At 42.5% G+C, this 27,855-nt stretch overlaps 2 protein-coding genes across 3 annotated transcripts; both read right to left on the bottom strand.

Annotated features, from left to right (window-relative positions):
- Positions 1-894: 894 nt before the first annotated feature.
- On the bottom strand, positions 895-8,714 carry LOC137084236 (uncharacterized). 2 transcript variants are annotated; one of them, XM_067450305.1, is made up of 11 exons: positions 8,572-8,714; positions 8,350-8,505; positions 7,979-8,143; positions 7,316-7,507; positions 6,624-6,833; positions 6,305-6,496; positions 5,982-6,103; positions 5,533-5,701; positions 5,286-5,458; positions 1,809-1,870; positions 895-1,614 (listed from the first exon to the last, which is right to left on the bottom strand). In XM_067450305.1, the coding sequence occupies exons 1-11, from the start codon at positions 8,608-8,610 to the stop codon at positions 1,430-1,432; spliced, it is 1,665 nt and encodes a 554-aa protein (XP_067306406.1). In that variant the 5' UTR covers positions 8,611-8,714; the 3' UTR covers positions 895-1,429. The 2 variants fall into 2 exon arrangements, with proteins under 2 accessions (XP_067306406.1, XP_067306416.1); XM_067450315.1 differs by lacking the exon at positions 7,316-7,507 and having other exon boundaries at positions 8,572-8,656.
- On the bottom strand, positions 8,598-27,855 carry wdr97 (WD repeat domain 97). Its single transcript, XM_067450292.1, has 11 exons — positions 27,750-27,855; positions 27,446-27,599; positions 26,899-27,225; positions 25,932-26,179; positions 25,678-25,796; positions 24,108-24,789; positions 19,172-19,320; positions 18,828-19,064; positions 18,435-18,525; positions 18,209-18,338; positions 8,598-8,780 (listed from the first exon to the last, which is right to left on the bottom strand). Exons 2-11 carry the CDS (start codon positions 27,548-27,550, stop codon positions 8,715-8,717), a joined length of 2,154 nt encoding a protein of 717 aa, XP_067306393.1. The 5' UTR covers positions 27,551-27,599; positions 27,750-27,855; the 3' UTR covers positions 8,598-8,714.

Here is a 27,855-nt window from a genome sequence, read left to right as displayed (position 1 = left end):
AACAGGACTTGGCACCTGCACACAGTGCCAAAGCAACCAGTACCTGGTTTAAGGACCATGGTATCCCTGTTGTTAATTGGCCAGAAAACTCGCCTGACCTTAACCCCATAAAAAATCTATGGGGTATTGGGAAGAGGAATATGCGATATGCCAGACCCAACAATGCAGAAGAGCTGAAGGCCACTATCAGAGCAATCTGGGCTCTCATAACACCTAAGCAGTGCCACAGACAGATCGACTCCATGCCACAGCACATCGCTGCAGTAATTCAGGCACAAGGAGCCCCAACTAAGGATTGAGTGCTGTACATGCTCATTCTTTTCATGTTCATAATTTTTTTGAAATCTTGGCCAACTGAAAATTATTTCTTTGTATTGGTCTTAAATAATATTCAAATTTTCTGAGATCCTGAATTTGGGATTTTCCTTAGTTGTCAGTTACAAACATGAAAATTAAAATAAATAAACATTTGAAACATATCAGTCTGTGTGTAATGAATGAATATAATATATAAGTTTAATTTTTTGAATGGAATTAGTGAAATAAATCAACTTTTTCATGATATTCTAATTATATGACCAGCACCTGTAGATTTTAAAGGGAACTGACTTTAAAAATAATGTATTATAGTCAGCTAGTTGAGATATTTTTTTAAATTCTGTGTCAAATATGAACTATCTTTATAATTTATAAAATTTGTGTTTAATTAAAATATTATTTGATTACTATTAATATTACTATTAAGTTGTGCAAAAATGTATCTAGTCGAGGTGTGACGATACATTTATTTAGACAAAACACCATATTGGGTTCATGAGAACAAGACAACATTTAAACTTTAATGGTGACATTTTTTTTTTTTTGACAAAGTCACAAAATGCAATACAATGCAGGTGTATTTTGAATTGTTTTAATCATCTTATAATAAATGAAACTTCAGTTCTACTTTCTGAGTTATTAATTACCATATGCAGTAAAAGACTGAACAAAACAAGCACTGTATCTCCGTTAGCTGATATCGCTAGTCACATCGTCATAACTAAATTTAGGTTCTAATTATTCATTATGAATATGTAAATCCAGGAACAATGTTTTACATAGTGTTTAAATTCCAGTTGCAAACGCAATATGCAATTTAGGACACTGGAACTTCTCAGTTTTCACTTCTCAGTGTCTCAGTTAAACTGACTGCTTTTAAAAGCACTGCATACACTCTGTATCCTTCCACATTAAAACAAGCCATATGTTTTAAACATTCAACTGTCAATTACCTACTGCAAGTTTTCAAGATAATAAAGGATTTCTTTCTGTACATTGGTGAAACAAGTTGACTTTAATACATTTAAGTGTATTTTATGCCATTAATGCATCATAGAGGAGTCGGTATATTAGTCTTTTAAAGCTTTCATGCATTGGTAATAATTGGCTCTTATCTGTAATACTCTACATAAGACTGTTCCAGGAAGAAGTATCTGTGCAGTGAAGGGCGTCTGAAGTTCTGAAAATCCAGAGAAAAGGGAAATGGAGATAATGTGACATGTGCCATTGGTAGAGAGAGGAACCGAGTGAAACCCATCAGCAAAGGTCGATATGGCAATGGTGGCAGCAGATGTCCTGTTGGTTTATAATGAAGATGCTTAACAAAAACTGAAATTATTATTTCCATATTCCTTCTTTAAGGCTGCTTTTTGTATAAGTTTTCACTTAAACTTAATATTAAAAACAAACATCCTTTATTGCTAACGGCATAATGGATATAAAGTTACTATATGCAACAAATTAATTCTGAAACTCTACAATATACTAACCTCGAGGCTCTCGTATCCTAGACATACTGTATGTCTCTCCTAGACGCTGAATAGGCTTCAGTCTACATAAAAACAGAAACTTCTGATCATTGTAAATCCCAGACAACACTTCTTTTAAAGAGCATTTCTTGGTTACGCAAACTAGTTCAACACAACAGTATTATATTTGAGAATCTTTTCTATGGTTAAACTGGGACATTGACCCAAAAAAATTAACTTTTTGGTTTTCTTGAGATATTTGTTAATCTTAGAAGGGACCTTTTATGCAAATGTCTCTTTCATTGTTTGTTTTTTAACAATTATGTGCCAGCAGAGAAATATAAAAAAAAAAAAAAAAGTATATTTAGTATATTTTTTTATTGCTACGTGGCAAACGAGTTACCAGTAGGTTCAGTAGATTCTCAGAAAACAAATGAGACCCAGCATTCATGATATGCATGCTCTTAAGGCTGTGCAATTGGGCAATTAGTTGAATTAGTTGAAAGGGGTGTGTTCAAAAAAATAGCAGTGTGGCATTCAATCACTGAGGTCATCAATTTTGTGAAGAAACAGGTGTGAATCAGGTGGCCCCTATTTAAGGATGAAGCCAACACTTGTTGAGCATGCATTTGAAAGCTGAGGAAAATGGGTCGTTCAAGACATTGTTCAGAAGAACAGCGTACTTTGATTAAAAAGTTGATTAGAGAGGGGAAAACCTATAAAGAGGTGCAAAAAATGATAGGCTGTTCAGCTAAAATGATCTCCAATGCCTTAAAATGGAGAGCAAAACCAGAGAGACGTGGAAGAAAACGGAAGACAACCATCAAAATGGATAGAAGAATAACCAGAATGGCAAAGGCTCAGCCAATGATCACCTCCAGGATGATCAAAGACAGTCTGGAGTTACCTGTAAGTACTGTGACAGTTAGAAGACGTCTGTGTGAAGCTAATCTATTTTCAAGAATCCCCCGCAAAGTCCCTCTGTTAAAAAAAAGGCATGTGCAGAAGAGGTTACAATTTGCCAAAGAACACATCAACTGGCCTAAAGAGAAATGGAGGAACATTTTGTGGACTGATGAGAGTAAAATTGTCCTTTTTGGGTCCAAGGGCCACAGGCAGTTTGTGAGACGACCCCCAAACTCTGAATTCAAGCCACAGTACACAGTGAAGACAGTGAAGCATGGAGGTGCAAGCATCATGATATGGGCATGTTTCTCCTACTATGGTGTTGGGCCTATTTATCGCATACCAGGGATCATGGATTAGTTTGCATATGTTAAAATACTTGAAGAGGTCATGTTGCCCTATGCTGAAGAGGACATGCCCTTGAAACGGTTGTTTCAACAAGACAATGACCCCAAGCCCAAACACACTAGTAAACGGGCAAAGTCTTGGTTCCAAACCAACAAAATTAATGTTATGGAGTGGCCAGCCCAATCTCCAGACCTTAATACAATTGAGAACTTGTGGGGTGATATCAAAAATGCTGTTTCTGAAGCAAAACCAAGAAATGTGAATGAATTGTGGAATGTTGTTAAAGAATCATGGAGTGGAATAACAGCTGAGAGGTGCCACAAGTTGGTTGACTCCATGCCACACAGATGTCAAGCAGTTTTAAAAAACTGTGGTCATACAACTAAATATTAGTTTAGTGATTCACAGGATTGCTAAATCCCAGAAAAAAAAATGTCTGTACAAAATAGTTTTGAGTTTGTACAGTCAAAGGTAGACACTGCTATTTTTTTGAACACACCCCTTTCAACTAATTGCCCAATTGCACAGCCTTAAGAGCGTGCATATCATGAATGCTGGGTCTTGTTTGTTTTCTGACAATCTACTGAACCTACTAGTAACTTGTTTGCCACGTAGCAATAAAAAATATACTAAAAACCTTGATTATTCTGGTTAGTCACATTGTACTGCTATTATTTTGAACAAGACTGTATATATATATATATATATATATATATATATATATATATATATATATATATATATATATATATATATATATATATATATATATATATATATATATATATATATATGGTGATAGGGAACTGGTTAGACATAAAAGGAAGGAATTTAGGAGTCAAATAAAGAAAGCTTAACTAGCATATAAGGATAAGACTGAAAATATATTATGCATCATGGCGAAGAGAAGACGAAACAAGGTTACAAGGTGCACTTTCTGAAGAAGATTTAAATGTTTCAATTTAGGTTTGATAGAGAGGAATGTACTACTAAATGTGAGAGAATATGCCTTAATACGTCTATGTGCTTTTCTACTAACTGGTGTCTTTACCCAATTGTTCCAGCTGTTTTTAAATTGTAAGGTGGTACCAAATGGGAAAAAAAGAAAGATCTAAAATATCTAATGCCAATCAGTTAAAAGATTTTAAAAGATAAATTTTAGACCGACAAGGCATTTCTGAGACACTGTGTTTAAAAGTTTTAGACCCCCTTCAATTTGCCTACAGGGGAAAGAGGGGCGCCGACAATGCTATTATAATGTTATAACATTATTATAATGTGATTTTGTAGATGAACAGCATACTGTAAATTACGTTAGGATTCTATTTATAGATTGTAGTTTAGTTTTTATTCGATTCGGATTGATATTCTTTTGCAAAGATTTATTAATTTAGGAGTAAATGGTTATCTTTTTTGGTGGATTAAAGACTTTCTTTTAAATTGTCCTCAAAGAGTATAGTTGTTAATGATATGGTGTCAAAGACAATCATTGCAAATACAGGAGTTCCACAGGGAACTATTTTATCACTCTTAAATTTAAAATCAAGGATTCCTATTTTAATTTATTTAAACTTGTTGGATGGTTGAGTAAAGCTGCGATACGAGATATGAATAAAACTAAGGAATTGATCATTAGTAGGAATAAAGTAGATTTTATTTTTTTCACAATCATTCGAATATACTACCGGGTTTCTACTGTTACAAAGCTTAATGCTAATCGCTGACGTAACCCTTTAAACAAAAGCAATAACTGTGCAGAGTAGTTAAAATTGCTAGTGCAATTGTAGGACAACCACAAAGAAATTTTAATGAAATTTATCAAACAAGAGTCAAACAAAACGCACAGGTTATTATTGAGGATTGTTCTCATCCATTGAATATTACATTTCAGCTTTTACCATCAAAACGATGGTTTTGGCAATCTCAAGCAAGAAAAAAATGGTGTATCAAATGTAATTTGTGCCAACTGCCATTAGAATTTTCATTTTAGGATCTGAGTGTAAGGGGTGATTGTGTTGAGGGGTGATTGTGTTACTTGTTGTCTTTTTATGTGATTTGTGTGATGATATTGAATGTGTCTCTTTGGGGTGAGGCCAAAGACAATTTCCACTTGTAATAAAGTGACTAACTAAGGTAACTAACATACAAATTCAGTTTTAAATGTAGATAAACTGACTGAAAATATACATCAGACAAAACCGGACAAAACCAGTTGATAGAGGGTGCTGTATCAGTAAGACATACCTAGCCAAGCCTGAAGGCACAATAATGGTGTCCTTCCTGCCCTCTGGTAGAGGTGGTGGTGGTGGTCGGGGCTGTTTGGCTCTTTGTACAGAGCAGAAATATTTGAGCACCTCCACAGGAGCAAACGCACTCTGTACTCCTTCAGTGCGCAGGAACACACACCCTGTGTGCACCTGTGAAGTACAACAGAAATGCAACTTTTGCTCTCCTCAAAAATATATCTACCAATTTGATATATTCTAGTTACCCTGTACTTGCTGGTCCAGGTAAGCAGCCAGTGGCTGGCCATATCTCGAAGACTACCATGCTGGTTAGGCTGATCCTTCGTCAGAGAGTTCCAGGACTCTAATTCTGGACATAACCACAGTCTAGCCTCCTCCACACCCAACCTTTGCAATACACATAGAACTAAAGCCCTGCCAGAGATATAATGAAAGAATGGTTAATTATCACGTTTTTTTTAATTGTGTATATCTTAAAAAGTGGTGGGAAAGGGAACAGTAATAGGTCACCCTAAAACACAAACATGAACACTTCTGCTTAATAATTGGATGTTCTGCAGTTGATACATCACTTTCACATTCACTATTTTATAAAGTATTAAAGTGGGCAACGGAAAAGGTGTTGTGCTTATGCAATGGAATATAAAACTACATTTTATTTATTGTATTGTGTTAAACATGCATCATTCCTTACTTAAGATCAACTTGTTTATCTGCCAACATGACGAGTAACTCCACAATGGTGTCGGAACTGTTCGGACTTAGTAACAACATCAAATTCAGCAGCTCACCAACAAAATGCTTTTCCTCCCTTGACTGCAGAACACATATTCACATGTTAATACATATTTTAATACTGAATACTTATCTGTAGTGTTCTGACAATGAATCTGAAAGAATTCATGCATCTTCCATGTTTTCAAGAAAATAAAAATGAAACTTTGATGAAAAGTTGTTAGCAAAATGTATTTCATTTATTTCTGTATGTATTGAATGTACTATAACAATTTGATTCACCATATTTTTGTGAATGCAATTTTGCAGGCAAACCAGCAGTCCTTTGCTGATAGATTCTTTGTCTAACACCTCCTGCTGAATTAACATGAGTAATGCTTTCATGATTCCATTCTTCTGAGTCATGCTGCAAGACATCATGAAGTCCAACAGATGCACGCCAAATTCCTTGGGGCCTAAAGAATGTGAAATACACTGCAAACACATGCACAAATTAATGTAGAATGATGGAGAAATTAACTAGAACTAAAAGAAACTGATCACTGTGTACATATGAATGGAAGGGTTCTTTTGCTCTTATTGTGCCTGTAAGTCATCTTACATTCATATCAGGAAACATCTTTTGAAACCAATGCTCATCCACAAACTGTCCGAGGAACTCTGGCAGATAAGATGACGGGGGTGGAGGAGGCAAGAATGTGGGTTGTTTAGACGGAGAGGGTGGGGCAAGGGGCGGTGAAGGTGGTGCAGACTTGGAGGGTGGACTCAGAGGTGGCGTAGGATGCTTTATTGGTCGAAGGGCCTTTGGTGACTTTGAAGAGTGAGCATAAGAGAGCAAATGAAAAAAGAGAAAACAATTAAGTGGTTATATGACATCATTCCACACATTTTTTTAAATGCGGTTACATTTACCATTGCATGGCAAAATATAGAAATTTGAATTGGAATCCATCAATTGGAGGTTTTGAATGAGGATGAAAAAGTTTTCTATGCAGAAAAAAACCCCCACATTCCATTCATGTTTAAGCTGGTTGCAGGAATTCACCATTCTCACGAACATGAAGTTGCTTGGCTTGAAAGTAACTTCTGTGCAATTTTTGTTTTAATAGCTTTGCTAATGTCAATGGACAATGTCTTATTTGCCTGCAAAATTTTGCTGATGTAACCACACTTTTATGCAAAACAGTCAGCAGCAGTAAATTCTACACACAGTCAATCCCTATATGAGGTTTGTATTTTACTCAAGAATGCATGTAACTAGAATTAATATAAAAAACACAAAAACATTCTAACAGGGTGTATGAGTTTCTCTGTTGCTGGTGTGGGTGAAAGAGGGCTCTTCTGTGTGGATGGAGTCTCTGAGATTGGCGAGGGTGGTGCAGGGGTGAGTAAAGGTGGTGCAAGGGGTGGTGAAGGTGGTGCAGACTCGGAGGATGGAGTCACATGGGGTGTAGGATGCCTTATTGTTGGAAGGGGCTTTGGTGGCTGTGAAGAATGTGCATGCAAAATAAAATTTAAAAAAGAGCAAGCAATTAAGTGGTTATGTGACATCATTCCATATCTTTCTTAATGTGCGGTTACATTTATTGTTGCTCAGCAACTTTTTGCAGGTAAAATCCAGTCATTTCAATTGGGATCCAAATAATTGGACCTTTCAATTGAGAAAAAAGTTCCCCATGCAGATTTTACTCTTTTAAGTTTGCCACACAAATTCGCTATGCTCACCAATGGAAAGCTTCTGGTTTGAAAGTGACTTTTGTGTGAGTTTTTCTACATACATTAGTGTGCTATTGACAAGGTACAATGTCTTATTTGCCTGCAAAATTTTGCTGATGTAACCACACTTTTAGACAAAAAAGTCAGCAGCAGTAAACTAAAGCACACAATCACTATACGAGTTCTGTTATTTTACTCAACGTGACTAGAATCATATAAAAAACACAAAAACATCCTAACAGGGTATCTTTTTTCTCTGCGTTTCTTTGCTGCTGGTGTGGGTGGAAGAGCGCTCTTCTTTGTAGATGGAGTCTCTATGATGGTTGTAAAATTAATGTTAGACTCTTCCCTCCCCTTCTTCTCATCCTCTTCAGTACACCAGAGTTGGATTTCATCTAGTTCAATCTGCTCATGGCAAGCAAACAAACAAACCCCTAAATTATTTCAATGCTATTCAATTACACTGTGCATTCACACAATACATTTGTTTAAAACCTAATACATTCTTAAGATTCATTAAAATCATTCAGATCAAATATATATAAGTAGTGTTTGATTATTAATTTGGAAAATATTGACAGAGTAAAAGTGAATGGTGTTGATGAACATACTCTTATACTGGGAGGTTGCCTGTAAATTAGACGCAGGTAATTATTGAAAGCCTCTTGTTTGGTTTGTATGGTGGCTGGTTTTCTCCTTTTGCACTCAACCTCTCCTTTTTGTAGGGATTCCAGGTCTTTATGTTTTGCCATGAGTGCCCCAAAGTCCTTTAAGACAAACATATGGATGAGCTCTGACCCTCAAACACATTTTTACATATATTTGATACTTACTGAATCTTTTATCCTGTCAAGCCGTTCAGAACCAGACATTTTAGCAACATGGCAACTCTCTGTCCTAGAGATAGGTGTTAAACAAAGAGTAAAAATATTGTACTTAGTGTACTATCAAATAGTGTACTTATGTGACTAGAAAGTTACCTGCTTTTGTGACTCATGACTGGGATCCAGGATTTGGGTAATTCGGAGCCTGGATTACATTTCTCAGTGGGTGATAAAATGAATACATTCAAAATAAACAATTAATTTAGTTTGAACAGAATACCTCCTCTGTTCTACAGTAAATCTAGAATAAAGTATTTTCACATAACCATTATTCTGTACATTATTCTATCTTCAGTGTTTAAGACATCAAGTCTAAGACCTCTTTAAGAAGGTTTGACAAAAGAAAATTATGCTGTTTGATAGATTAAAGACCCCCTGTGGTTAAAATAAACATTTTAATGTTGTTTATATGCCTGTGTGGTGTTTTTAATATGCTTTAAGACAAATCATGTGTAAATGAATGAGTCAACGTAGCTGAGTATTCTCTCCTTAAAACTGCAGTGAAATTGCCAGTGTTTCTGACATCACAAACTACCTTTGTGTCAATTTGCAGGCAGGCTTTAGCATATCATTAACTATATATGCTATAAAGCAGGGGAGTCTCAAGAGAAGCCAGGTTCCCTTTCAGTCGGTCACGTTCGACGTACGTCAGAACTGAACCGATGAATGGGATCTTACTTTAGAGACCAATCCTACTTCGAGCGTTTAACAACGAGCCAATGAAATTTGGCATGCGATCCACGCATTCCACGCTCCGCCCCGCGGCGCGGGTATAAAACAGGAAGTGGAATGGTAGATCAGCGCTTTCTACTTCGGAGCCGAGCAGTGTTATACTGTTTCCTACGGAGAGTGTTGACTACGAGTCATAAAAAGAGTCTCTTGAGAACTGCCAGTGCAGGTGATACGGCGCTTCAGCGAGAGACCAAGTACACAGTGTCTAAAAGAGCTTGTTGGTTCGCTGGGCGAATTTCCCATTCAAAAAAACCTGTTGGTTCGCTGGGCGTTACACACACACACACAAACACTGAGAGCTCACACAGGCTTGCAGATCGAACTGTGTGGAGCCGCGGTCATCTCCCTGAGTGCTTCAGCACACTAAAAGAGCAGTTTTCCTTTCACAAAAGAGCAACACGGTTTGACCCTGCGTCTTTTTCAAAATGTCATTCAAACCGTGTGTTTCTGGGTGCGGTCGATTTCTGTCTCCGCTTGACGGGCACGTTCGTTGTCTCACGTGTTTGTGCGCTCAGCACGCTGAGGCTGCATTCGTGGATGAGTCATGTTCCCATTGCGGGAATATGACCATCGCAGTGCTACGGTCCAGACTCCAGTACCTCAGAAGAGGTGGAGCGCCATCGTGCATCCCCTGATCTAGCGGTCCTCCAGCTGCAAAGCAGAGGGCTGCTACTTTGGCTGATGACCTTGGTGGGGACCTAAGGGTGACGGTCAGGGCAAACCCAACGGGTCTCACGGCTCCTCAGGCCCCTCCCCCCTCCACTGTGCCGGTGGAGTTTCCGGAAGGGCGTGCTGACCTCCCGCGTGGAGCGCCAGTCGTTTCTTTCGGGGCTCTGGCAGAGGATCAGATGTCGGTTGCTGCACCGGGGGATGAGCTAATGGGCTCCGAAGATGAAGATTCGGCTGCGTTGCCCCCTTCGTGTGTGACAGCGTTGCCTGAGTCCGACCTGGAGCTTACGGCTATGCTTGCCCGGGCCGCCGCAAGTGTCGGGCTTGAGTGGAACCCTCCACCACGTCCCGAACCTTCGCGGTTGGACGACTGGTTTCCCGGGATGGCCCGCGCTGGTTCTCAGCGCCCCGCCCCGGTGCCATTCTTCCTGGAAGTGCATCAGGAGCTCACGAAGTCGTGGGTGGCGCCCTACAGCGCTCGCCTGCAATCGACTGACTCACTACCCTCGATGGTGGTGCGGCTAAGGGTTACGAGGGGATCCCTCCAGTCGAGCGGTCGGTTGCAATGCACCCGTGTCCTAAGACCGCTGTGGACTGGAGGCACGCCCCGCGTCTCCCCTCCCGGGCATGTAAGTTCTCGTCCGGCTTGACAGGCAAGGCTTACACAGCCTGTGGGGAAGCCGCATCAGCTTTGCATGCCATGGCGCTCCTGCAGGTCCACCAGGCCAAAGCGCTCATGGAGCTGCACGAGGGTAGTTCTGACCAGGGCGTTATGCAGGAACTGCGTGCGGCGACGGACCTCGCCTTACGGGCGTCGAAAGTCACTGCACGCTCCCTGGGTCGGGCGATGTCCACTCTCGTGATCCAGGAACGCCACCGGTGGCTGAACCTGACAGACATGCGGGACTCGGACAAGGTTCGGTTTTTGAACGCCCCTGTCTGTCAGGCCGGCCTCTTCGGCGACGCCATCGAGGACTTTGCCCAGCAGTTCTCGGTGGCCAAGAAGCAGACGGAGGCCATAAGGAACATCCTGCCCCGGCGGCCCGCTGCTGCCTCCACCCAGCCGCCCGGGGCAGCCCCCCAGTCTGCTCGTCGCCGAGGGCGTCCCCTGGCGCCCGCCTCTGCCAAGCCCAAGCAGCAGCCTCCACCCGCGAAGCAGGGTGCCGGACGCAAGGGGGCCCCCCAACCCGTCCAGGGTCCCGCCAAACCTGCCGGCAAGCGTAAGGGGAAGCGGCCCTGAGACGGGCAGCCCAGGGAGAAGAGGAGATGCTCTGAGGGAGATGATGTCCGCATCCCTCCCCCACCGGGGGGTCTGCACTGGTACAATAACATCTCCAGTCCAGCGGTACCCACCTTCTCACAAAAAGAGCAGTTTCCTCTCTCTCTGGGCCCCAAGAGGGTCAGGTTGGTAGTGTGCGACGCCCACGGGCCTTGTCACTCCTTTCCTCCCCTCCCTTCGCCAGGGGGCAGCTGTGTGGGGCTCGAGGACGCCCCCGGGCCGTCTTACCCACACACTGCCTCTCCTGGGAGCACTCAGTCAACACTCCGGGCCGCCCACGGGCCTCCCGGGTCGGGGCTGAGTGCTCCACATTCCTGCCTTCGGGCAGTGGGCAGCAGAGTGGGCCTCGAGGACGCCTCCGGGCCTTCTCACCCACTCTCTGTCCAAACCAGGAGTGCTCGGGCAACACTTCGGGCCGCCTCCGGGCCTCCCGAGTTGGGCCAGAGTACTCCGCTTCGCTGCCCCATCCCGGGCACGTCTGTGGTGCCGTTGGTCCCGCTTGCACGGTCTCTGGGGGCCTGGCTAGGTCTCCCCAGGCCGTCTCGCTGGCTCATCCGTACCATCAGACTTGGCTACGCGATTCAGTTCGCACGCCGGCCGCCCAAGTACAAGGGCATCTTCTTCACCTCCGTGCGAAGCAGCGATGCTCATGTCTTGAGGTCAGAGATCGAGGTCCTACTGGCGAAGGACGTGATCGAGCCGGTTCCTCCAGCCGATATGAAGGCGGGGTTCTACAGCCCCTACTTCATTGGGTTACGACCAATCCTGGACCTGCAAGTTCTGAATCGGGCCCTGCACAAGCTCCTGCTCAGAATGTTGATGCAAAAACGAATTTTTCAATGCATCCGTCCCCAGGATTGGTTTGCGGCAATCGACCTGAAGGACACGTACTTCCATGTGTCTATTCTCCCTCGACACAGACCGTTCTTACGTTTTGCGTTCGAGGGGAAAGCATATCAGTACAAGGTCCTCAACTACCTAAGTAACTAACTAAGATTCTCAACTACCTCGACGATTGGCTAATTCTAGCCCAGTCCAGTCGAAGGACCAGTTGTGCGAACACAGGGCCCTGGTGCTCAGTCACCTCAGCCAGTTGGGCCTTCGGGTCAACCGAGAGAAGAGCAAACTCTGTCCTACACAGAGGATTTCTTATCTCGGCATGGAGCTGGACTCGTTCAACCGGACTGCGCGCCTCACCGAGGAGCGAGTCCAGTCGTGTTGAACTGCTTGAATATGTTCAAGAGCAGGACAGCGGTCCCACTGAAATTCTTTCAGAGGCTCCTGGGGCATATGGCATCTGCAGCCGCGGTCACGCCGCTCGGATTGCTTCATATGAGACCGCTTCAGCGCTGGCTCAATGGCCGAGTTCCGAGGTGGGCGTGGCAGAGCGGTCAGTACCGGGTCCCAGTGACTCCTTACTGCGGCCAAACCTTCAGCCCGTGGTCCAACACTTCGTTTCTCCGGGCCGGGGTGCCCCTAGAACAAGTGTCCAGGCATGCTGTGCTATTCACCGCCACCGGCTGGGGGGCCACGTACAATGGGCATGCAGTTGCTGGTCTGTGGATGGGGCCGCAATTGCATTGGCACATCAATTGCCTCGAGTTACTGGCAGTACACTTGGCACTCCACTGCCTCAAGGGGCTGCTGCGTGGCAAGCATGTACTGGTCCGTACGGACAGCACCACGGCCATTGCGTACATCAACCGTCAGGGTGGTCTACGCTCCCGTCATCTGAGGTCGCTTTGGGCCATTAGTGTCCCTGGTGCGCTGAACCAGACAGCCGACGAGCTCTCTCGTCAGCCGACACCTCCGGGAGAGTGGCGACTCCACCCCCAGGCGGTCCAGCTGATAAGGGACCAGTTCAGAGCCGCACAGGTAGACCTGTTTGCCTCTCCGGACTCAACCCATTGCCAGTGGTACTATTCCCTGACCGGGGGTACCCTCGGCACAGATGCCCTGGCGCACAGCTGGCTCCGGGATCTATGCAAGTATGCGTTTCCCCCAGTGAATCTTCTTGCACAGACTCTGTGCAAGGTCAGGGAGGACGAGGAGCAGGTCTTCTTAGTTGCGCCGTATTGGCCCAAACGGACCTGGTTCCCAGAACTTACACTCCTCGCGACAGCCCCTCCTTGGCCGATTCCCCTGAGGAAGGACCTTCTTTCTCAGGAACGGGGAACTCTATGGCACCCGCGTCCAGACCTCTGGAATCTTCATGTCTGGTCCCTGGATGGGACGCGGAGGTTCTAGTTGGACTACCACAAGCTGTCGTAGATACCATCGCTTCAGCTAGAGCCCCCTCTACGAAGCGCCTCTATGCTCTGAAGTGGAACCTGTTCGTTGAGTGGTGCGCTTCCCGCCGGGAAGACCCCCGAAGGTGTTCGATTATTGTCGTGCTTTCCTTCCTGCAAGACAGGTTGGAGCGAAGGCTGTCTCCCTCCACCCTCAAGGTATATGCTGCCGCAATAGCGGCATACCATGATGTAGTAGAAGGTAAGTCCGTGGGGAAGCACGACCTACTCGTCAGGTTCCTCAGAGGTGCGAGGAGACGAAATCCTTCTCATCCTACCTCGATACCCTCTTGGGACTTGGCTCTAGTGCTCAGAGCACTCCAGAGCCCCCCATTCGAGCCTTTGGCATCTTGTGAGCTTAAAATCTTGTCAATGAAGACAGTGCTCCTGACGGCATTGGCCTCGATCAAGAGGGTAGGGGACCTGCATGCACTTTCGGTCAACGAATCGTGCCTAGATTTCGGGCCTGGTAACTCTCACGTTGTCCTGAGACCTCGGCCCAGATACGTGCTCAAGGTTCCTACCACTCCCTTTCGAGATCAGGTAGTGAACCTGCAAGCGCTGCCTTTGGAGGAGGCAGACCCAGCCCTGGCTTTGCTGTGTCCGGTCCGCGCTCTTCACGCTTATGTTGACCGGGCCCAAAGCTTTCGGACCTCAGAGCAACTCTTTGTCTGTTACGGAGGCCAGCAGAAGGGAAAGGCTGTCTCCAAGCAGAGGTTAGCCCACTGGATAGTGGAAGCTATAGTCTTGGCTTACCAGTCCCAAGACGTGCCTTCCCGTTCGGAGTAAGAGCACACTCCACTAGGAGTGTTGCTTCTTCCTGGGCGCTGGCTCAAGGCGCCTCACTGACAGACATATGTAGAGCTGCGGGCTGGGCGACACCCAACACGTTCGCTAGATTCTATAGCCTATGTGTAGAGCTGGTATCTTCCCGCATCCTCGCCCCCAGTGGCCAGGAGCGTTAAGTGCCCGTTCTAAGTGTCGGCTTGCAAACGCCACTCCCGCCCTCGGGGCCGGATACGTGCGTCTATTGTCTCCAGTTGTGTTCCCCGGGAAAACGGCTAACCCTGTCGAGCTCCTCCGTCACCCCTTCAGTTTCAGACGTTGCGGACCGTCTGACGCCAGGCCTGCACCCGTATGCTTGTGAAACGTGGCTGTAGGCTGGGTTCCATATGTAGCGGTTCTCTCACGGCAACCCCATATGTGTATTCTTCCACGGTACCAGCTACCCTTCTGTCTTTCCCTTGACAGAGCCCGCTCTGTCGTCTCTGGGCATGTTCTTTCCCCCCTTCAATTAGGCTGGAACCACCCCAGAGACTGCCATATGTTGCACTACCCTGTCAGGTTAGTCCCTATGCGTATTCCACCACCTCTCCTTCCCTGAAGGACGTGGCCCCGCAGCGTACCTTCTTCAGAGAAAAGGTAGGCTCGCTTTCCCAGCGTTATCCAATAGTCATTCTGAGTGGGTCTTGCAAAAACAGTAGTGACTGTACTCCCTGCTTGGAGCCCTGACTTCCATACCACACTAGACGGTGCAGTGTGCTCAAGCAGGACGCTGGAAGGGCCAGCATCCTGGCGTTTTCCATAGGGATCCCATTCGTCGGTTCAGTTCTGACGTACGTCGAACGTGAGCGACTGAAAGGGAACGTCTCGGTTACGTATGTAACCCTCGTTCCCTGAACGAGGGAACGGAGACGTACGTCCCGTCGCCAGGTGCTGTGCTTCCGCTGGGAGTCCGGTCACCTCTCGGCTCCTCAGCAGAAAAAGCGCTGATCGACCATTCCACTTCCTGTTTTATACCCGCACCGCGGGGCGGAGCATGGAATGCGTGGATCGCATGCCAAATTTCAATGGCTCGTTGTTAAACGCTCGAAGTAGGATTGGTCTCTAAACTAAGATCCCATTCGTCGGTTCAGTTCTGACGCACGTCTCCGTTTCCTCTTCAGGGAACGAGGGTTACATACGTAACCGAGATGTTATCCTGGTATATTTTTCTGTTTATATGAAAAATCATGTATATATAGCAATATAGTGGGTGATTTATGCATTGGATGTATTTTATGGTATTAAGATTAACTATTCTCCACTGACCCAGGCCCAGATTAGACAGAAGTAAGAGGGTATTTTTGTCAGGGTTCTGTCACTTCGGTCTAGGTTACTCTTAGTTTTGTGACAGAGCCCTGACACTCCTGTGTTGTTTGTCCTGTGTCCTGTCCTGGGTTGTTTTGTAGCCTGGTTTCAGTTTTCTGTTGGGATTTGGACATTCATGCTCTAAGTGTGTGTCTTTTGTTGTGAGCGCACAGGGTGAGCATTCGCTCGTTCTTGTGCGTTCTGTCTTGTATTAGCGTTCAGTTCGAGTTCGCTCAGCTGTACACTCTTCTGTCTGTGCTTTTATGTTGTCATGTTTTGCGTGAACATGCAGTGTGAACATGAGTTCTCATTAGCTGCATGTTCATGTCATGTTTGGTGTGAGCACATGGCTGTCATGTTTCTTTGTGCCATGTGCTCTCGTCTATTGTCTAACCTCGCCCACCTTGTTTCCTGATTATTGGTTAATTTGCCCCACCTGTCTTCCCTCGTTACCCTCTTTTGTTTGCTCCCCATTTATTAGGGCCAGAGCACCGATGTTATGAGGACCCTATTGGAATAGATGGTATGCATCGACGTCGATGGCCAGAATACTGCGTGACCACAGCCATTAGAGGAAAACGCGAGTATAGCAAACAATTATCAGTTTAAACTATAGTTTGGGCTCGATATAGTGGTCCTTACAACTTACCACAGTGATCCATGGAAAATGACATGCAACCAGGAATCGTGTTTTCCTGAAATTTTTATGAGCCTGATTTTGACATGAATATTTATAACTGTTATTCATCACATTTTCGGAGTGAATCCCGCATATATGCGGATGTGTCAGTGTATTGAAGTGTGTATGTGGCTGCTTGTCAAGAATGGAAAACAAAAGTTTTATTAAAATTCGGAATATATTATAGACCTATTAATAAAAATATATATCATTTGCCTAGAGAGAGCGCAAAGAGCGTTCCCTTTATAATCACTAAAAACTGTCACTCATTCAATAAATACATTCTCACAATGTTCCGCTATATTAATCAGTGAAGCTGGTATACAATGAATCTCTTATTTTCTCAATGTCTGCACTTACAGAGGATTGACACGCATGTTAACTGAACTCAGCACTTGGACAAACACTCGAGCGGTGAGTGGATTCCAAATTCAACACCTGTGATTGGCCTATTGCACAGAAATCTACAAACATGTCTGTGATTGGTTACATTACTCACCGAAGCGAAAACACTTTGGAAATTTAATTTGACGAGTGCAAATACAGATACACACTGGATCTTTTGCTAGCTCCTTTTCGCTAATGATACGCTATTATTACGAATTCTTACAGAGGATTACGAGGATTACATATCCTAGACAAGCAGTTATGGGCAGCTTTTCCCTCTAAAAGCAGAAGCAGCAGCAGGTGGCAGTGGTTTGAGTGGCAAAAATTACACGCTATTATCATTATTATATCATTATTATCAAGTCCGTCTCAAGTTCGGAACAGCGATGTCCATGGGGTCCATGGACAAGCCTCCCCCTACCCTCCCCTCCGAGCCTGATTTTGTGTGTTTTCGTTGCATTCATGCTGAAAACCAATGCTGCCTCTCAGTCTTTTTGTCATTCAGTGGGGCGTAATCGCAGTCACTCCAGCTGACGGGGAAGTCACGTGCATTCCCTCTATTGCTACGTTTATTATTTCGTGTTTGCAGTTCTTTCCTGGATCGTCGATAAAAGTACCTCATGTTTCCCTGCTCATCAAGTCAAGTGTCAAGTTATGTTTTTCTCCCTCGGGGTAGCTTTTGTTTATCTTGTAATTAAATTCCCTTCCTCCTGCAAATTGAGTCCTCGCTCCTTTCGATTCAACCAACCCTGACAATTTTTTTTTCTAAGTCTTTTTTCAATTGTTTTCTATTGGCAGTGAGCATTTTGCACACTGTTTATGCGCTTCACGTTTTAGCTTTTGGGTTTTTGTAGTTGCCTGAAGTTGAAAAAAACAACAACTCTGAGCAGAAAAGTGCTTGTCATTCGCATGTTTTTCTATTGTCCAATCGATTAGGCTGACAGGACAGCTGATTCAGAGGTTGTCTAGCAACCTAAAAAAAACAACAGCACACTGCTCTTTGTGAAGTTCTAACGTTAGGAAGGAGCAAGCCCATCTAATCTACAAATCAACAGCCAACAGCCAGAATATATAAAAAGCTGCTTACATCTCCTCAGTCTCAGATGTTCCCACCACCTCCCCAAACTCCACCTTTATCTTAGGTACCTTGCCCTACATGATCCTTTAGTCACTGTGGGGGTATATCACAGCTCGAGTTGAAGCTGCTTCATCAAGCCCCTCATCAGTAGACAGCAAGCCAAATAAGCTTAACCTAAATACTTTAAGATTATATGGGCAAACAAAAATATTAATCTAAATTAAAAAATGTCTATACCAAAAAATCCAATGGGTGCGCCTTTAGTTTTAAGGGATAAAACGATTGACTACAGGGGGACTTTAAGCTGTTTGGTAGTTATAAGTTAAGCATAGTTTAAACTGTACTTGTGTCCTGCAGTCGGAAGGAAGTAGCTGTGTGTGGGGGATTCTGTAGAGGTCTCCTGTGATGCCTAATAGCAGGTCTCCACCCTCACAGTACGCCAAACACTCCGGCTCTGCATTCAGCTCAAGAATTCTGAAATAAACACCACAGAAGCCCAGATACATAGATAATCAAAGCTTGAATTTTAAATAATAATACACAAATAAACAAAAAAAGCTCTGTCCTAACCTAAGAAGGCGATTTTTCATATCCCAGATTCGTACAGTCCCGTCTTGACTGCTTGAAGCAAACACACTCAGCTGATAACATGCACAGAGCCCTGGGGACACATAAGAAAACTGTCTATTATCCTAAAAGTGTCAGGATGTATACATTGATTAATTAACCAACTTAAATCTCACAAAATCTGTCTACATCATATATCATCCCAAAATTATGTTGGAATAGTTTTTTTATACAACTAATTTATTCAAATAAAATTGCATAGATTGCAGTAACAAAGGAGAACTGGCCTAGTGTGTTTTCTTGTTTTTGTTTGAGTGACAATATTGTAATATTTAATATCTCTACAAAAAGTCTCTCAAACAGAGGGCCAAAGCAGTAGATTTTAAAATCTCTAACCTGTGATTTTGTTATGATGCTCTTCATTGGGTTGCTGATCAGATCGGCTTTGGCTCTCTAAACTGTATTGCACAAGGCTATAAGTTTTGTTCTCTGGATCTTGTAAATAGAAGGTGAGTTTGGTTCCCAATAGTGCCAACAAAATAGGAGGCAGATCGCACAACATGCTGAAATGGAGACTCAAACACTGCTGAGCACATGGGAACACACGCCAAACCACAAGAGATTTATCTTCACCTACAATATAAACCCATCAAGATTATAATCAGTCAATAAGTGAATCCTAACAATCAGTGTGATGATGTATTAGAGTGATGATGTATAAGAGTGAAGTGTATGTGCACCTGCAGTCAATAGGTAGCCACTGCTGGGGTATGCCTGCATACTGCTGATGTTTTGGTTGTTGTGAGCAGAAGTTCTAAATTGGACTTTGCCTGAAAGCATATTGAGCACAGACAAACAACCACCACAATGGCCCAGTATAACCAGAAATCTATGAGAAACACACACACACACACACACACACACACACACACACACACACACACACACACAAATTAAGTAAGAGAACTGTAAAAATGACAATGCATATCATGTTTATTTTATTAACATTTCAAGTATTTAATTATCATTATGAAAAACCATATTACAATTTAAGCAATATTAGACTCAAGTCAGACAATCTCAAGAGACAGTTTAGATGACATGCAAGCACATGATGCTAACCACAATAAAAAAAACATAGATTATGTTCTTGCACTGAAATCTGATGAAGTGATAAAGTCTGACACTTGCCATCTTATGCAAGCTAGACAGGACCTGTTTTTTTTTTGTTTGTTTTTTTGCAATGTATGCTTATACATACAGTGCCTTGCGAAAGTATTCGGCCCCCTTGAACTTTGCAACTTTTGCCACATTTCAGGCTTCAAACATAAAGATATAAAACTGTATTTTTTTTGTGAAGAATCAACAACAAGTGGGGCACAATCATGAAGTGGAATGAAATGTATTGGATATTTCAAAAAAATTTAACAAATCAAAAACTGAAAAATTGGGTGTGCAAAATTATTCGGCCCCTTTACTTTTAGTGCAGCAAACTCTCTCCAGAGGTTCAGTGAGGATCTCTAATTGATCCAATGTTGACCTAAATGACTAATGATGATAAATAGAATCCACCTGTTAGTAATAAAGTCTCCGTATAAATGCACCTGCACTGTGATAGTCTCAGAGGTCCGTTTAAAGCGCAGAGAGCATCATGAAGAACAAGGAACACACCAGGCAGGTCCAAGATACTGTTGTGGAGAAGTTTAAAGCCAGATTTGGATACAAAAAGATTTCCCAAGCTTTAAACATCCCAAGGAGCACTGTGCAAGCGATAATATTGAAATGGAAGGAGTATCAGACCACTGCAAATCTACCAAGACCTGGCCGTCCCTCTAAACTTTCAGCTCATACAAGGAGAAGACTGATCAGAGATGCAGCCAAGAGGCCCATGATCACTCTGGATGAACTGCAGAGATCTACAGCTGAGGTGGGAGACTCTGACCATAGGACAACAATCAGTCGTATACTGCACAAATCTGGACTTTATGGAAGAGTGGCAAGAAGAAAGACATTTCTTAAAGATATCCATTAAAAGTGTTGTTTAAAGTTTACCACAAGCCACCTGGGAAACACACCAAACGTGTGGAAGAAGGTGCTCTGGTCAGATGAAACCAAAATTACACTTTTTGGCAACAATGCAAAAAGTTATGTTTGGCGTAAAAGCAACACAGTTCATCACCCTGAACACACCATCCCCACTGTCAAACATGGTGGTGGCAGCATCATGGTTTGGGCCTGCTTTTCTTCAGCAGGGACAAGGAAGATGGTTAAAATTGATGGGAAGATGGATGGAGCCAAATACAGGACCATTCTGAAGAAAACCTGATGGAGTCTGCAAAAGACCTGAGACTGGGACGGAGATTTGTCTTCCAACAAGACAATGATCCAAAACATAAAGCAAAATCTACAATGGAATGGTTCAAAAATAAACATATCCAGGTGTTAGAACGGCCAAGTCAAAGTCCAGACCTGAATCCAATCGAGAATCTGTGGAATGAACTGAAAACTGCTGTTCACAAACGCTCTCCATCCAACCTCACTGAGCTCGAGCTGTTCTGCAAGGAGGAATGGGCAAAAATTTCAGTCTCTCGATGTGCAAAACTGATAGAGACATACCAGCTGTAATCGCAGCAAAAGGTGGGGTTATAAAGTATTAACTTAAGGGGGCCGAATAATTTTTGCACGCCCAATTTTTCAGTTTTTGATTTGTTAAAAAAGTTTGAAATATCCGATAAATTTCGTTCCATTTCATGATTGTGTCCCACTTGTTGTTGATTCTTCACAAAAAATTTACAGTTTCATATCTTTATGTTTGAAGCCTGAAATGTGGCAAAAGGTCACAAAGTTCAAGGAGGCCGAATACTTTCGCAAGGAACTGTGTATATATATATATATATATACACACACACACACACACACACACTTACCTAAAAGATTATTAGGAACACCATACTAATACTGTGTTTGACCCCTTTTTTGCCTTCAGAACTGCTTTAATTGTTCTTTTAAATGCTTTAACTGTTTATTTAAGTGGCATTGATTTAACAAGATGCTGAAAGCATACTTTAGAAATATTGGCCCATATTGATAGAATAGCATCTTGCAGTTGATGGAGATTTGTGGGATGCACATCCAGTCCAGAGCACGAAGCTGCCATTCCAGTATCCCAAAGATGCACTATTGGGTTGAGATCTGGTGACTGTGGGGCCATTTTAGTACAGTGAACTCATTGTCATGTTCAAGAAACCAATTTGAAATAATTCAAGCTTTGTGACTTGTTGCATTATCCTGCTGGAAGTAGCCATCAGAGGACGGGTATAAGATGCTCATAAAGACATGGTCAGAAAACAATGCTCAGGTGGGCTGTGGCATTTAAACGATGCCCAATTGGCACTAAGTGGCCTAAAGTGTGCCAAGAAAACATCCCCCCACACACCATTACACCACCACCACTAGCCTGCACACTGGTAACAAGGCATGATGGATCCATGTTCTCATTCTGTTTACGCCAAATTCTGACGCTACCATTTGAATGTCTCAACAGAAATCGAGACTCATCAGGCAACATTTTTCCAGCCTTCAACTGTCCAATTTTGGTGAGCTTGTGCAAATTGTAGCCTCTTTTTCCTATTTGTAGTGGAGATGAATGGTACCCAGTGGGGTCTTCTGCTGTTGTAGCCCAATCGGCTCAAGGTTGTGCGTGTTGTGGCTTCACAAATGCTTTGCTTTTTTCAGTCAAAGTTGCTCTTCTATCAACTTGAATCAGTTGGCTCATTCTCCTCTGACCTCCAGCATCAACAAGGCATTCGCCCACAGGACTGCCGCATACTGGACGTTTTTTCCCTTTTTACGCCATTCTTTGTAAACCCTAGAAATGGTTGTGTGTGAAAATCCCAGTAACTTGTGCACCAACAACCATGCCACGCTCAAAATTGCTTAAATCACCTTTCTTTTCCATTCTGACCTTCAGTTTGGAGTTCAGGAGATTGTCTTGACCAGGACCACACCCCTAAATGCATTAAATCAATTGCCATGTGATTGGTTGATAAGATAATTGCATTAATGAGAAATTGAACAGGTGTTCCTAATAATCCTTTAGGTGAGTATATATACAAACCCGATTCCAAAAATGTTGGGACTCGGGATATTGGATATTTTATACATATTTTAACATAGATCACATATTAAATGTTTTAACTGAGACAATTTTAAGGAAAAAATAAGCTGATTTTAAATTTCATAGCATCAACACATCTGAAAAGAGTTGGGACAAGGCCATGTTTACCACTGTGTGGCATCCCCTCTTCTTTTTATAACAGTCTGCAAACGTCTGGGGTCTAAAGAGACAAGTTTTTCATGTTTAGGAATAGGAATGTTGTCCCATTCTTGTCTAATACAGGCTTCTAGTTGCTCAACTGTATTAGGTCTTCTTTGTCACATCTTCCTCTTTATGATGCGCCAAATGTTTTCTATGGGTGAAAGATCTGGAGTACCCGGATCCTTCTTCTATGCAGCCATTATGTTGTAATTTATGTATGTGGTCTGGCCTTGTAATGTTGGAAAATGCAAGGTCTTCCTTGAAAGAGATGACATCTGGATGGGAGCATATGTTGTTCTAGAGCTTTGATATACCTTTCAGCATTGATGGTGCCTTTCCAGATGTGTAAGCTGCCCATGCCACACGCTCTCACGCAACATCATACCACCAGAGATGCAGGCTTCTGAACTGAGCACTGATAACATCTTGGGTTGTCCTTGTCCTCTATAGTCCGGATGACATGGCATCCAGTTTTCCAAATAGAACTACAAATTTTGATTCATTCTGACAAAACAGATTTCCACTTTGCCACAGGTCATTTTAAATTAGCCTTGGCCCAGAGAGAATGTCTGCGCTTCTGGATCATGATATGGCTTCATATTTTGACCTACAGAGTTTTAGCTGGCAACGGTGCTGGTGAATTGTTCACCAACAATGTTTTCTGGAAGAATTCCTAAACCCATGCTGTGATTTCCATAACAGTAGCATTCCTGTATGTGATGCAGTTCCATCTAAGGGCCCAAAGATCATGGATCACACCTAGTATGGTTTTCCGGCCTTGACCCTTACACACAGAGATTGTTCCAGATTCTCTGAATCTTTGGACGATATTATGCACTGTAGATGATGATAACTTCAAACTCTTTGCAGTTTTTCACTAAGAAACTCCTTTCTGATATTGCTCCACTATTTTTCGCAGCAGCATTGGGGGCATGCATTGGTAATCCTCTGCCCATCTTGACTTCTGAGTGACACTGCTACTCCGAGAGACTCTATTTATACTAAATCATGTTACCTATTGACCTAATAAGTTGCAAATTGATCCTCCAGCTGTTCCTTATATGTACATTTAACTTTTCCAAACTCTTATTGCTACCTGTCCCAACTTTTTTTGGAATGTGTAGCTCTCATGAAATCCAAAATTAGCCAAAACTTGGCATGACATTTTAAAACATTTTCTCACATTCAACATTTGATATGTTATCTATATTCTATTGTGAATAAAATATAAGTTTATAAAAGTTGTAAATGATTTCATATCTTTTTTTATTCACAATTTGTCTCACCTTTTTTGAATTGTGTTTGTAAATATAAATAATGCAGTATACAAACACACACTCACTACCCCAAATACAAACCTGTTTTTAATCTTATTTGGCATCTGTGCTCTCTGCCTCTGTAAGGATCTCCATTCATCCTGTTCACTTTGTGTATCTTTAACGTCACTGTATAACACCATGCAGCACACCCTGCCTATATTTGCAGCCACCTGCCCACCTGACCAATCCCAATGCTCTATCCCATGCCACTCATCCAGTATTGTTACTGGATTGGTCAAAGTACTGGCAATAGATACCACCCCGTCCTCAGTCAAGACCAATAGGCGTTCCTTAGGCACACAGTAATCAGCACACCTTACTTTTCCATTGGCTTGGAATCTAGTGAGCACTGCACCCGTCTCTGCCGCAACAACTGTGACATTGCTGTTTCCATGGATACAAACTACACAGGATTGGAAGGAAGGGGGGCTTGGTGGGGTCAAGATTTGACGGACAGGACCTCCCAGGAATCCGTCCAATCTGCAGTGTAGATTGTAGAGGCAGTTAAAGGTCCAGAAGTCCACACTGTTGGTGGAGTATGAAAAGAAGATGCCAGCACTGTCTGGCCCTCCCATAAGTAGAGGAGGTGAGCACCCATTAGGAATGGATAAAGTCTGGACCTGGTCTCCAACTTCAAGCCTCCAGCATCTCAAAGTACCATCAAGAGAAGATGACAACAACAGGCCAGAAACAGGACATAGAACTAGGGAAGTGACCAGAGCTGGAAAAAGGACACAAAACACACGACAGAAGTACAGTCTATTGTCAGTGAAGACTTAATTCAAAATGGTCAGTGTACTTAAAAAGGTCTAAAATGCTAATTTATATTATTCCCAGCTAACAAGAACATGTTCTAAAACATTTAGTTAATGTTCTCATTAAAGCGGTGGTAAAACACATTATTTTGAAGGCCCAATTGTGTCTCTGGGGTGCACTGTAACATGTGTTGATGTTCGTTTTTAAAAAATTGCATTATTTTTCATATGTTGTACCTTTATTGAAGCCAGTCCCTCAAAAAAATGCAATGGTCTCATATTGGTTAGCTGGCCCAGCTGTGGTCTGATTCGCTAACCGCTTAGTTCACGTGTTTGTTGATCGATAAGTTATCACGAGCTGTGTGTTTTCAACACTGAAAGGGTGTCGGAGCCTGCTGGATTTACAACACAAGATCATCCACTTTACCTGATATATGTTATGTGACATCACTTGAGGGAACAGGGTCGAAAATTATTGTTAGCTGATCAGTAAAGTTATCATGGGCTGTGGGCGCCCGGCTATCGTTATATGTTTAAACAATGACGGAGATGGGGCATGCTGGATTTACAACCTAAGATCATCCACTTCTCCTGACGTGACATTTTTCTGACCATGTAATGTAATGTGAAGAACAAAACATTCTGGGGTACACTACTGAGGTAAGAGTTAACGCTATTGACGTTAAGAATGTTTGTTCATAACTTTGAGAGAACCTTGCCAGAAAATATTAAAAATGTTCAGAGAATGTTCTCTTTTAGCTGGGCTGATATTTAATGTAATTTCAACAATACAGTTGCAAATGTCACTCATATTTTGAAACTTTATTAAGAGGGAAGTTTACTGATTTTCAGACCTGTATGTCCCACAAAGGCCATTTGAAGCTCCCAGTCTAGTCCCCACACTCGGATTGTCATATCTGATGCAGTAACTACAATATCCCTAAGGGGACAGTAGACCATCCCTGTGATTTCCCTGAAAAAAAAAGTATGATTTAATAGGACTAAAGTTAAGAGTTTACATAGAAATCGGTTTCATTTAACCCATTTTATTTCAAATGTTTCCCAGCTAATTGAATGAATAACATATTGGACAGTCCAATGAACAAACCTCAAATGGAGGTTCTTCTTGTGCTCCATAATGCATCCCTTTGTAAGGTCCAACACAGCCACAGATTGTCCATATGCAGCCAGTCCTCTGAGGCCATGCTGAGTTCTGCTAGGCACTAGTGCTAGATGTGTGAAAACAAGTCTCCCTAAACCCTCCACCACCCGTCTGCGACATATCAAGTGTGTAAGGCACCACACGCAAACATTTCCCATTCCAGCTGTGACAAGCTCATTAGAGTGCTCCAAAATCTGTGACAGACAAATGTCTCATTAATTGACATTCAGTACAAGCTCCAATGATCTGGAGTGTCCTAATATCTATACCAGTGGTTCTCAACCTTTTTTAATAGCCCCTCACTGTCCACGATAATATTCACATCCCGCCCCTCCTTTTGTACAGAAATGTGTTTCCAAAAAAATTAAATAAGCTACTAAAATATAAATTTTGAATAATCAAATTGAAGAATTCCTGAAAATTGGGGCTGAATTTAATTAAATGTATTTAATTAAATTAAATTAATTTTTGTTTTTGTTGTTTTAAAGCTTGTTTTGTTTCAATTTTAAACATTTTAAAGTCATCATGAAAGTTACAAGATTTTCGGAAGTTGTGATATATATCTTAGTGAAACCTACTCAAACAAGAAAAAATTTAGCACTATCTTGTCATCGGAAATCGAGTGGATCATTTTTTGATTAAAGATAACGAGGGCACGTGATTAAAAAAATGATGTGCACAGATAAATAATTTATAATATTTCAATATGATAAATTATTTATCAGTGCACATCATTTTTTTTCCTTCCAAATTTTGATTTCATGGTGTCATACATTTTTATAAATCATCCAGTCTTCCTGGTTGACAACCACTGGTCTACAACACCAATATATTTTCATTCCATTCCACTAAAAAGTTATTCCAGGTTTAATTGTATTAACCGTTGTCAGAAAAGTTTTCTATAAAGCCGCACCTTGCACACTCTCACATCCATTGGTTCCACAGCATGAACCAGAGGATTCAGTTCTGCATCTAGTATGGTGAGAATGGCCCCAGGTCCCCAGCCGATTAGTCTGCCTGGCAGATGTGTGGAGGTGAGTCCAGCATAGTGGATGAGGGGTAGGCAAAAAGACGGATCTCTAAAATGGCCATTAGGATAATAGAAATGCACATGACCGCTACTGTGGAGACTAGCGAAGCCTGCGGCACCCTCACCACAGGTCATGTGACAAACAGGGTCTTTACAAGAGAGGTGGAGGACATGACGAAGGCCGTGTCTGAGAGCATTTCCATGATTTATCTGAACAGAGGTAACGTTAAATCATTTTCAATAGAGGAGCTAAAGCAAAAGATTGAGTAGGTGGAAATAAAAAGTGTGGCCTGTTAGTCTCTATGTTCAAGCATTATTTTAATTAATAATAAATAATTGAATATCATATAGCTTAGCTACACATAAAATATGAAATAGGTCACGTGACAATTAAATGATTTAAGGTAAAGTAAACAAGACATTCCCTTACTTTATCCATGCTCTCCTTCCACATTTGACAGGTTTCTTCCGCATTGCACCGTCCAGGATATGAACTTTTTAGACACTGAACACCCGAGTTCTCCGTCTTCACCATGTCATTTCACTGGGACGATTTAAGAACTCTTCGGTGCTCTGTGTTGTTGCTAGGTAAAATAATTCGACTTAATATGTAACGTTAGCGCTAGTGAAGTGTATATCATACTCAAACAACAAGACAAGTTTTGTTTGCTCGTAACTGTTATATATAATTTGTAATTTATGGAAATTATTAAAAATCTGCCTATTTAACTTACCGTTGAAGGAGCTAACAGACAGTCGTTAACAGAGAGTCGTCGGGCAACACAGTAACCATGGAGAGAGAAAAAAAAACGCCAAACGGACAACAAATCATTGTTCACG

The sequence above is a fragment of the Pseudorasbora parva genome, chromosome 1 (assembly GCF_024679245.1).
Source record: "Pseudorasbora parva isolate DD20220531a chromosome 1, ASM2467924v1, whole genome shotgun sequence".
NCBI lineage: Eukaryota > Metazoa > Chordata > Actinopteri > Cypriniformes > Gobionidae > Pseudorasbora > Pseudorasbora parva.
The sequence above is the reverse complement of the archived record's forward strand: the minus strand, read 5'-3'. Positions and strand labels throughout refer to the sequence as shown.

Coding starts and splice junctions, on each gene's coding strand:
- wdr97 (XM_067450292.1), bottom strand. CDS start 27,550: ATGGTGAAGACGGAGAACTCGGGTGTTCAGTGTCTAAAAAGTTCATAT. Junction 19,321..24,107: donor CCAAATAAGATTAAAAACAG/GTTTGTATTTGG, acceptor TGTTTCTCATAG/ATTTCTGGTTATACTGGGCC. Junction 19,065..19,171: donor TGGCTACCTATTGACTGCAG/GTGCACATACAC, acceptor TTTATATTGTAG/GTGAAGATAAATCTCTTGTG.
- LOC137084236 (XM_067450305.1), bottom strand. CDS start 8,610: ATGTCTGGTTCTGAACGGCTTGACAGGATAAAAGATTCA. Junction 8,506..8,571: donor TTGACAGGATAAAAGATTCA/GTAAGTATCAAA, acceptor TTTGTCTTAAAG/GACTTTGGGGCACTCATGGC. Junction 1,615..1,808: donor TAGGATACGAGAGCCTCGAG/GTTAGTATATTG, acceptor ATAAACCAACAG/GACATCTGCTGCCACCATTG.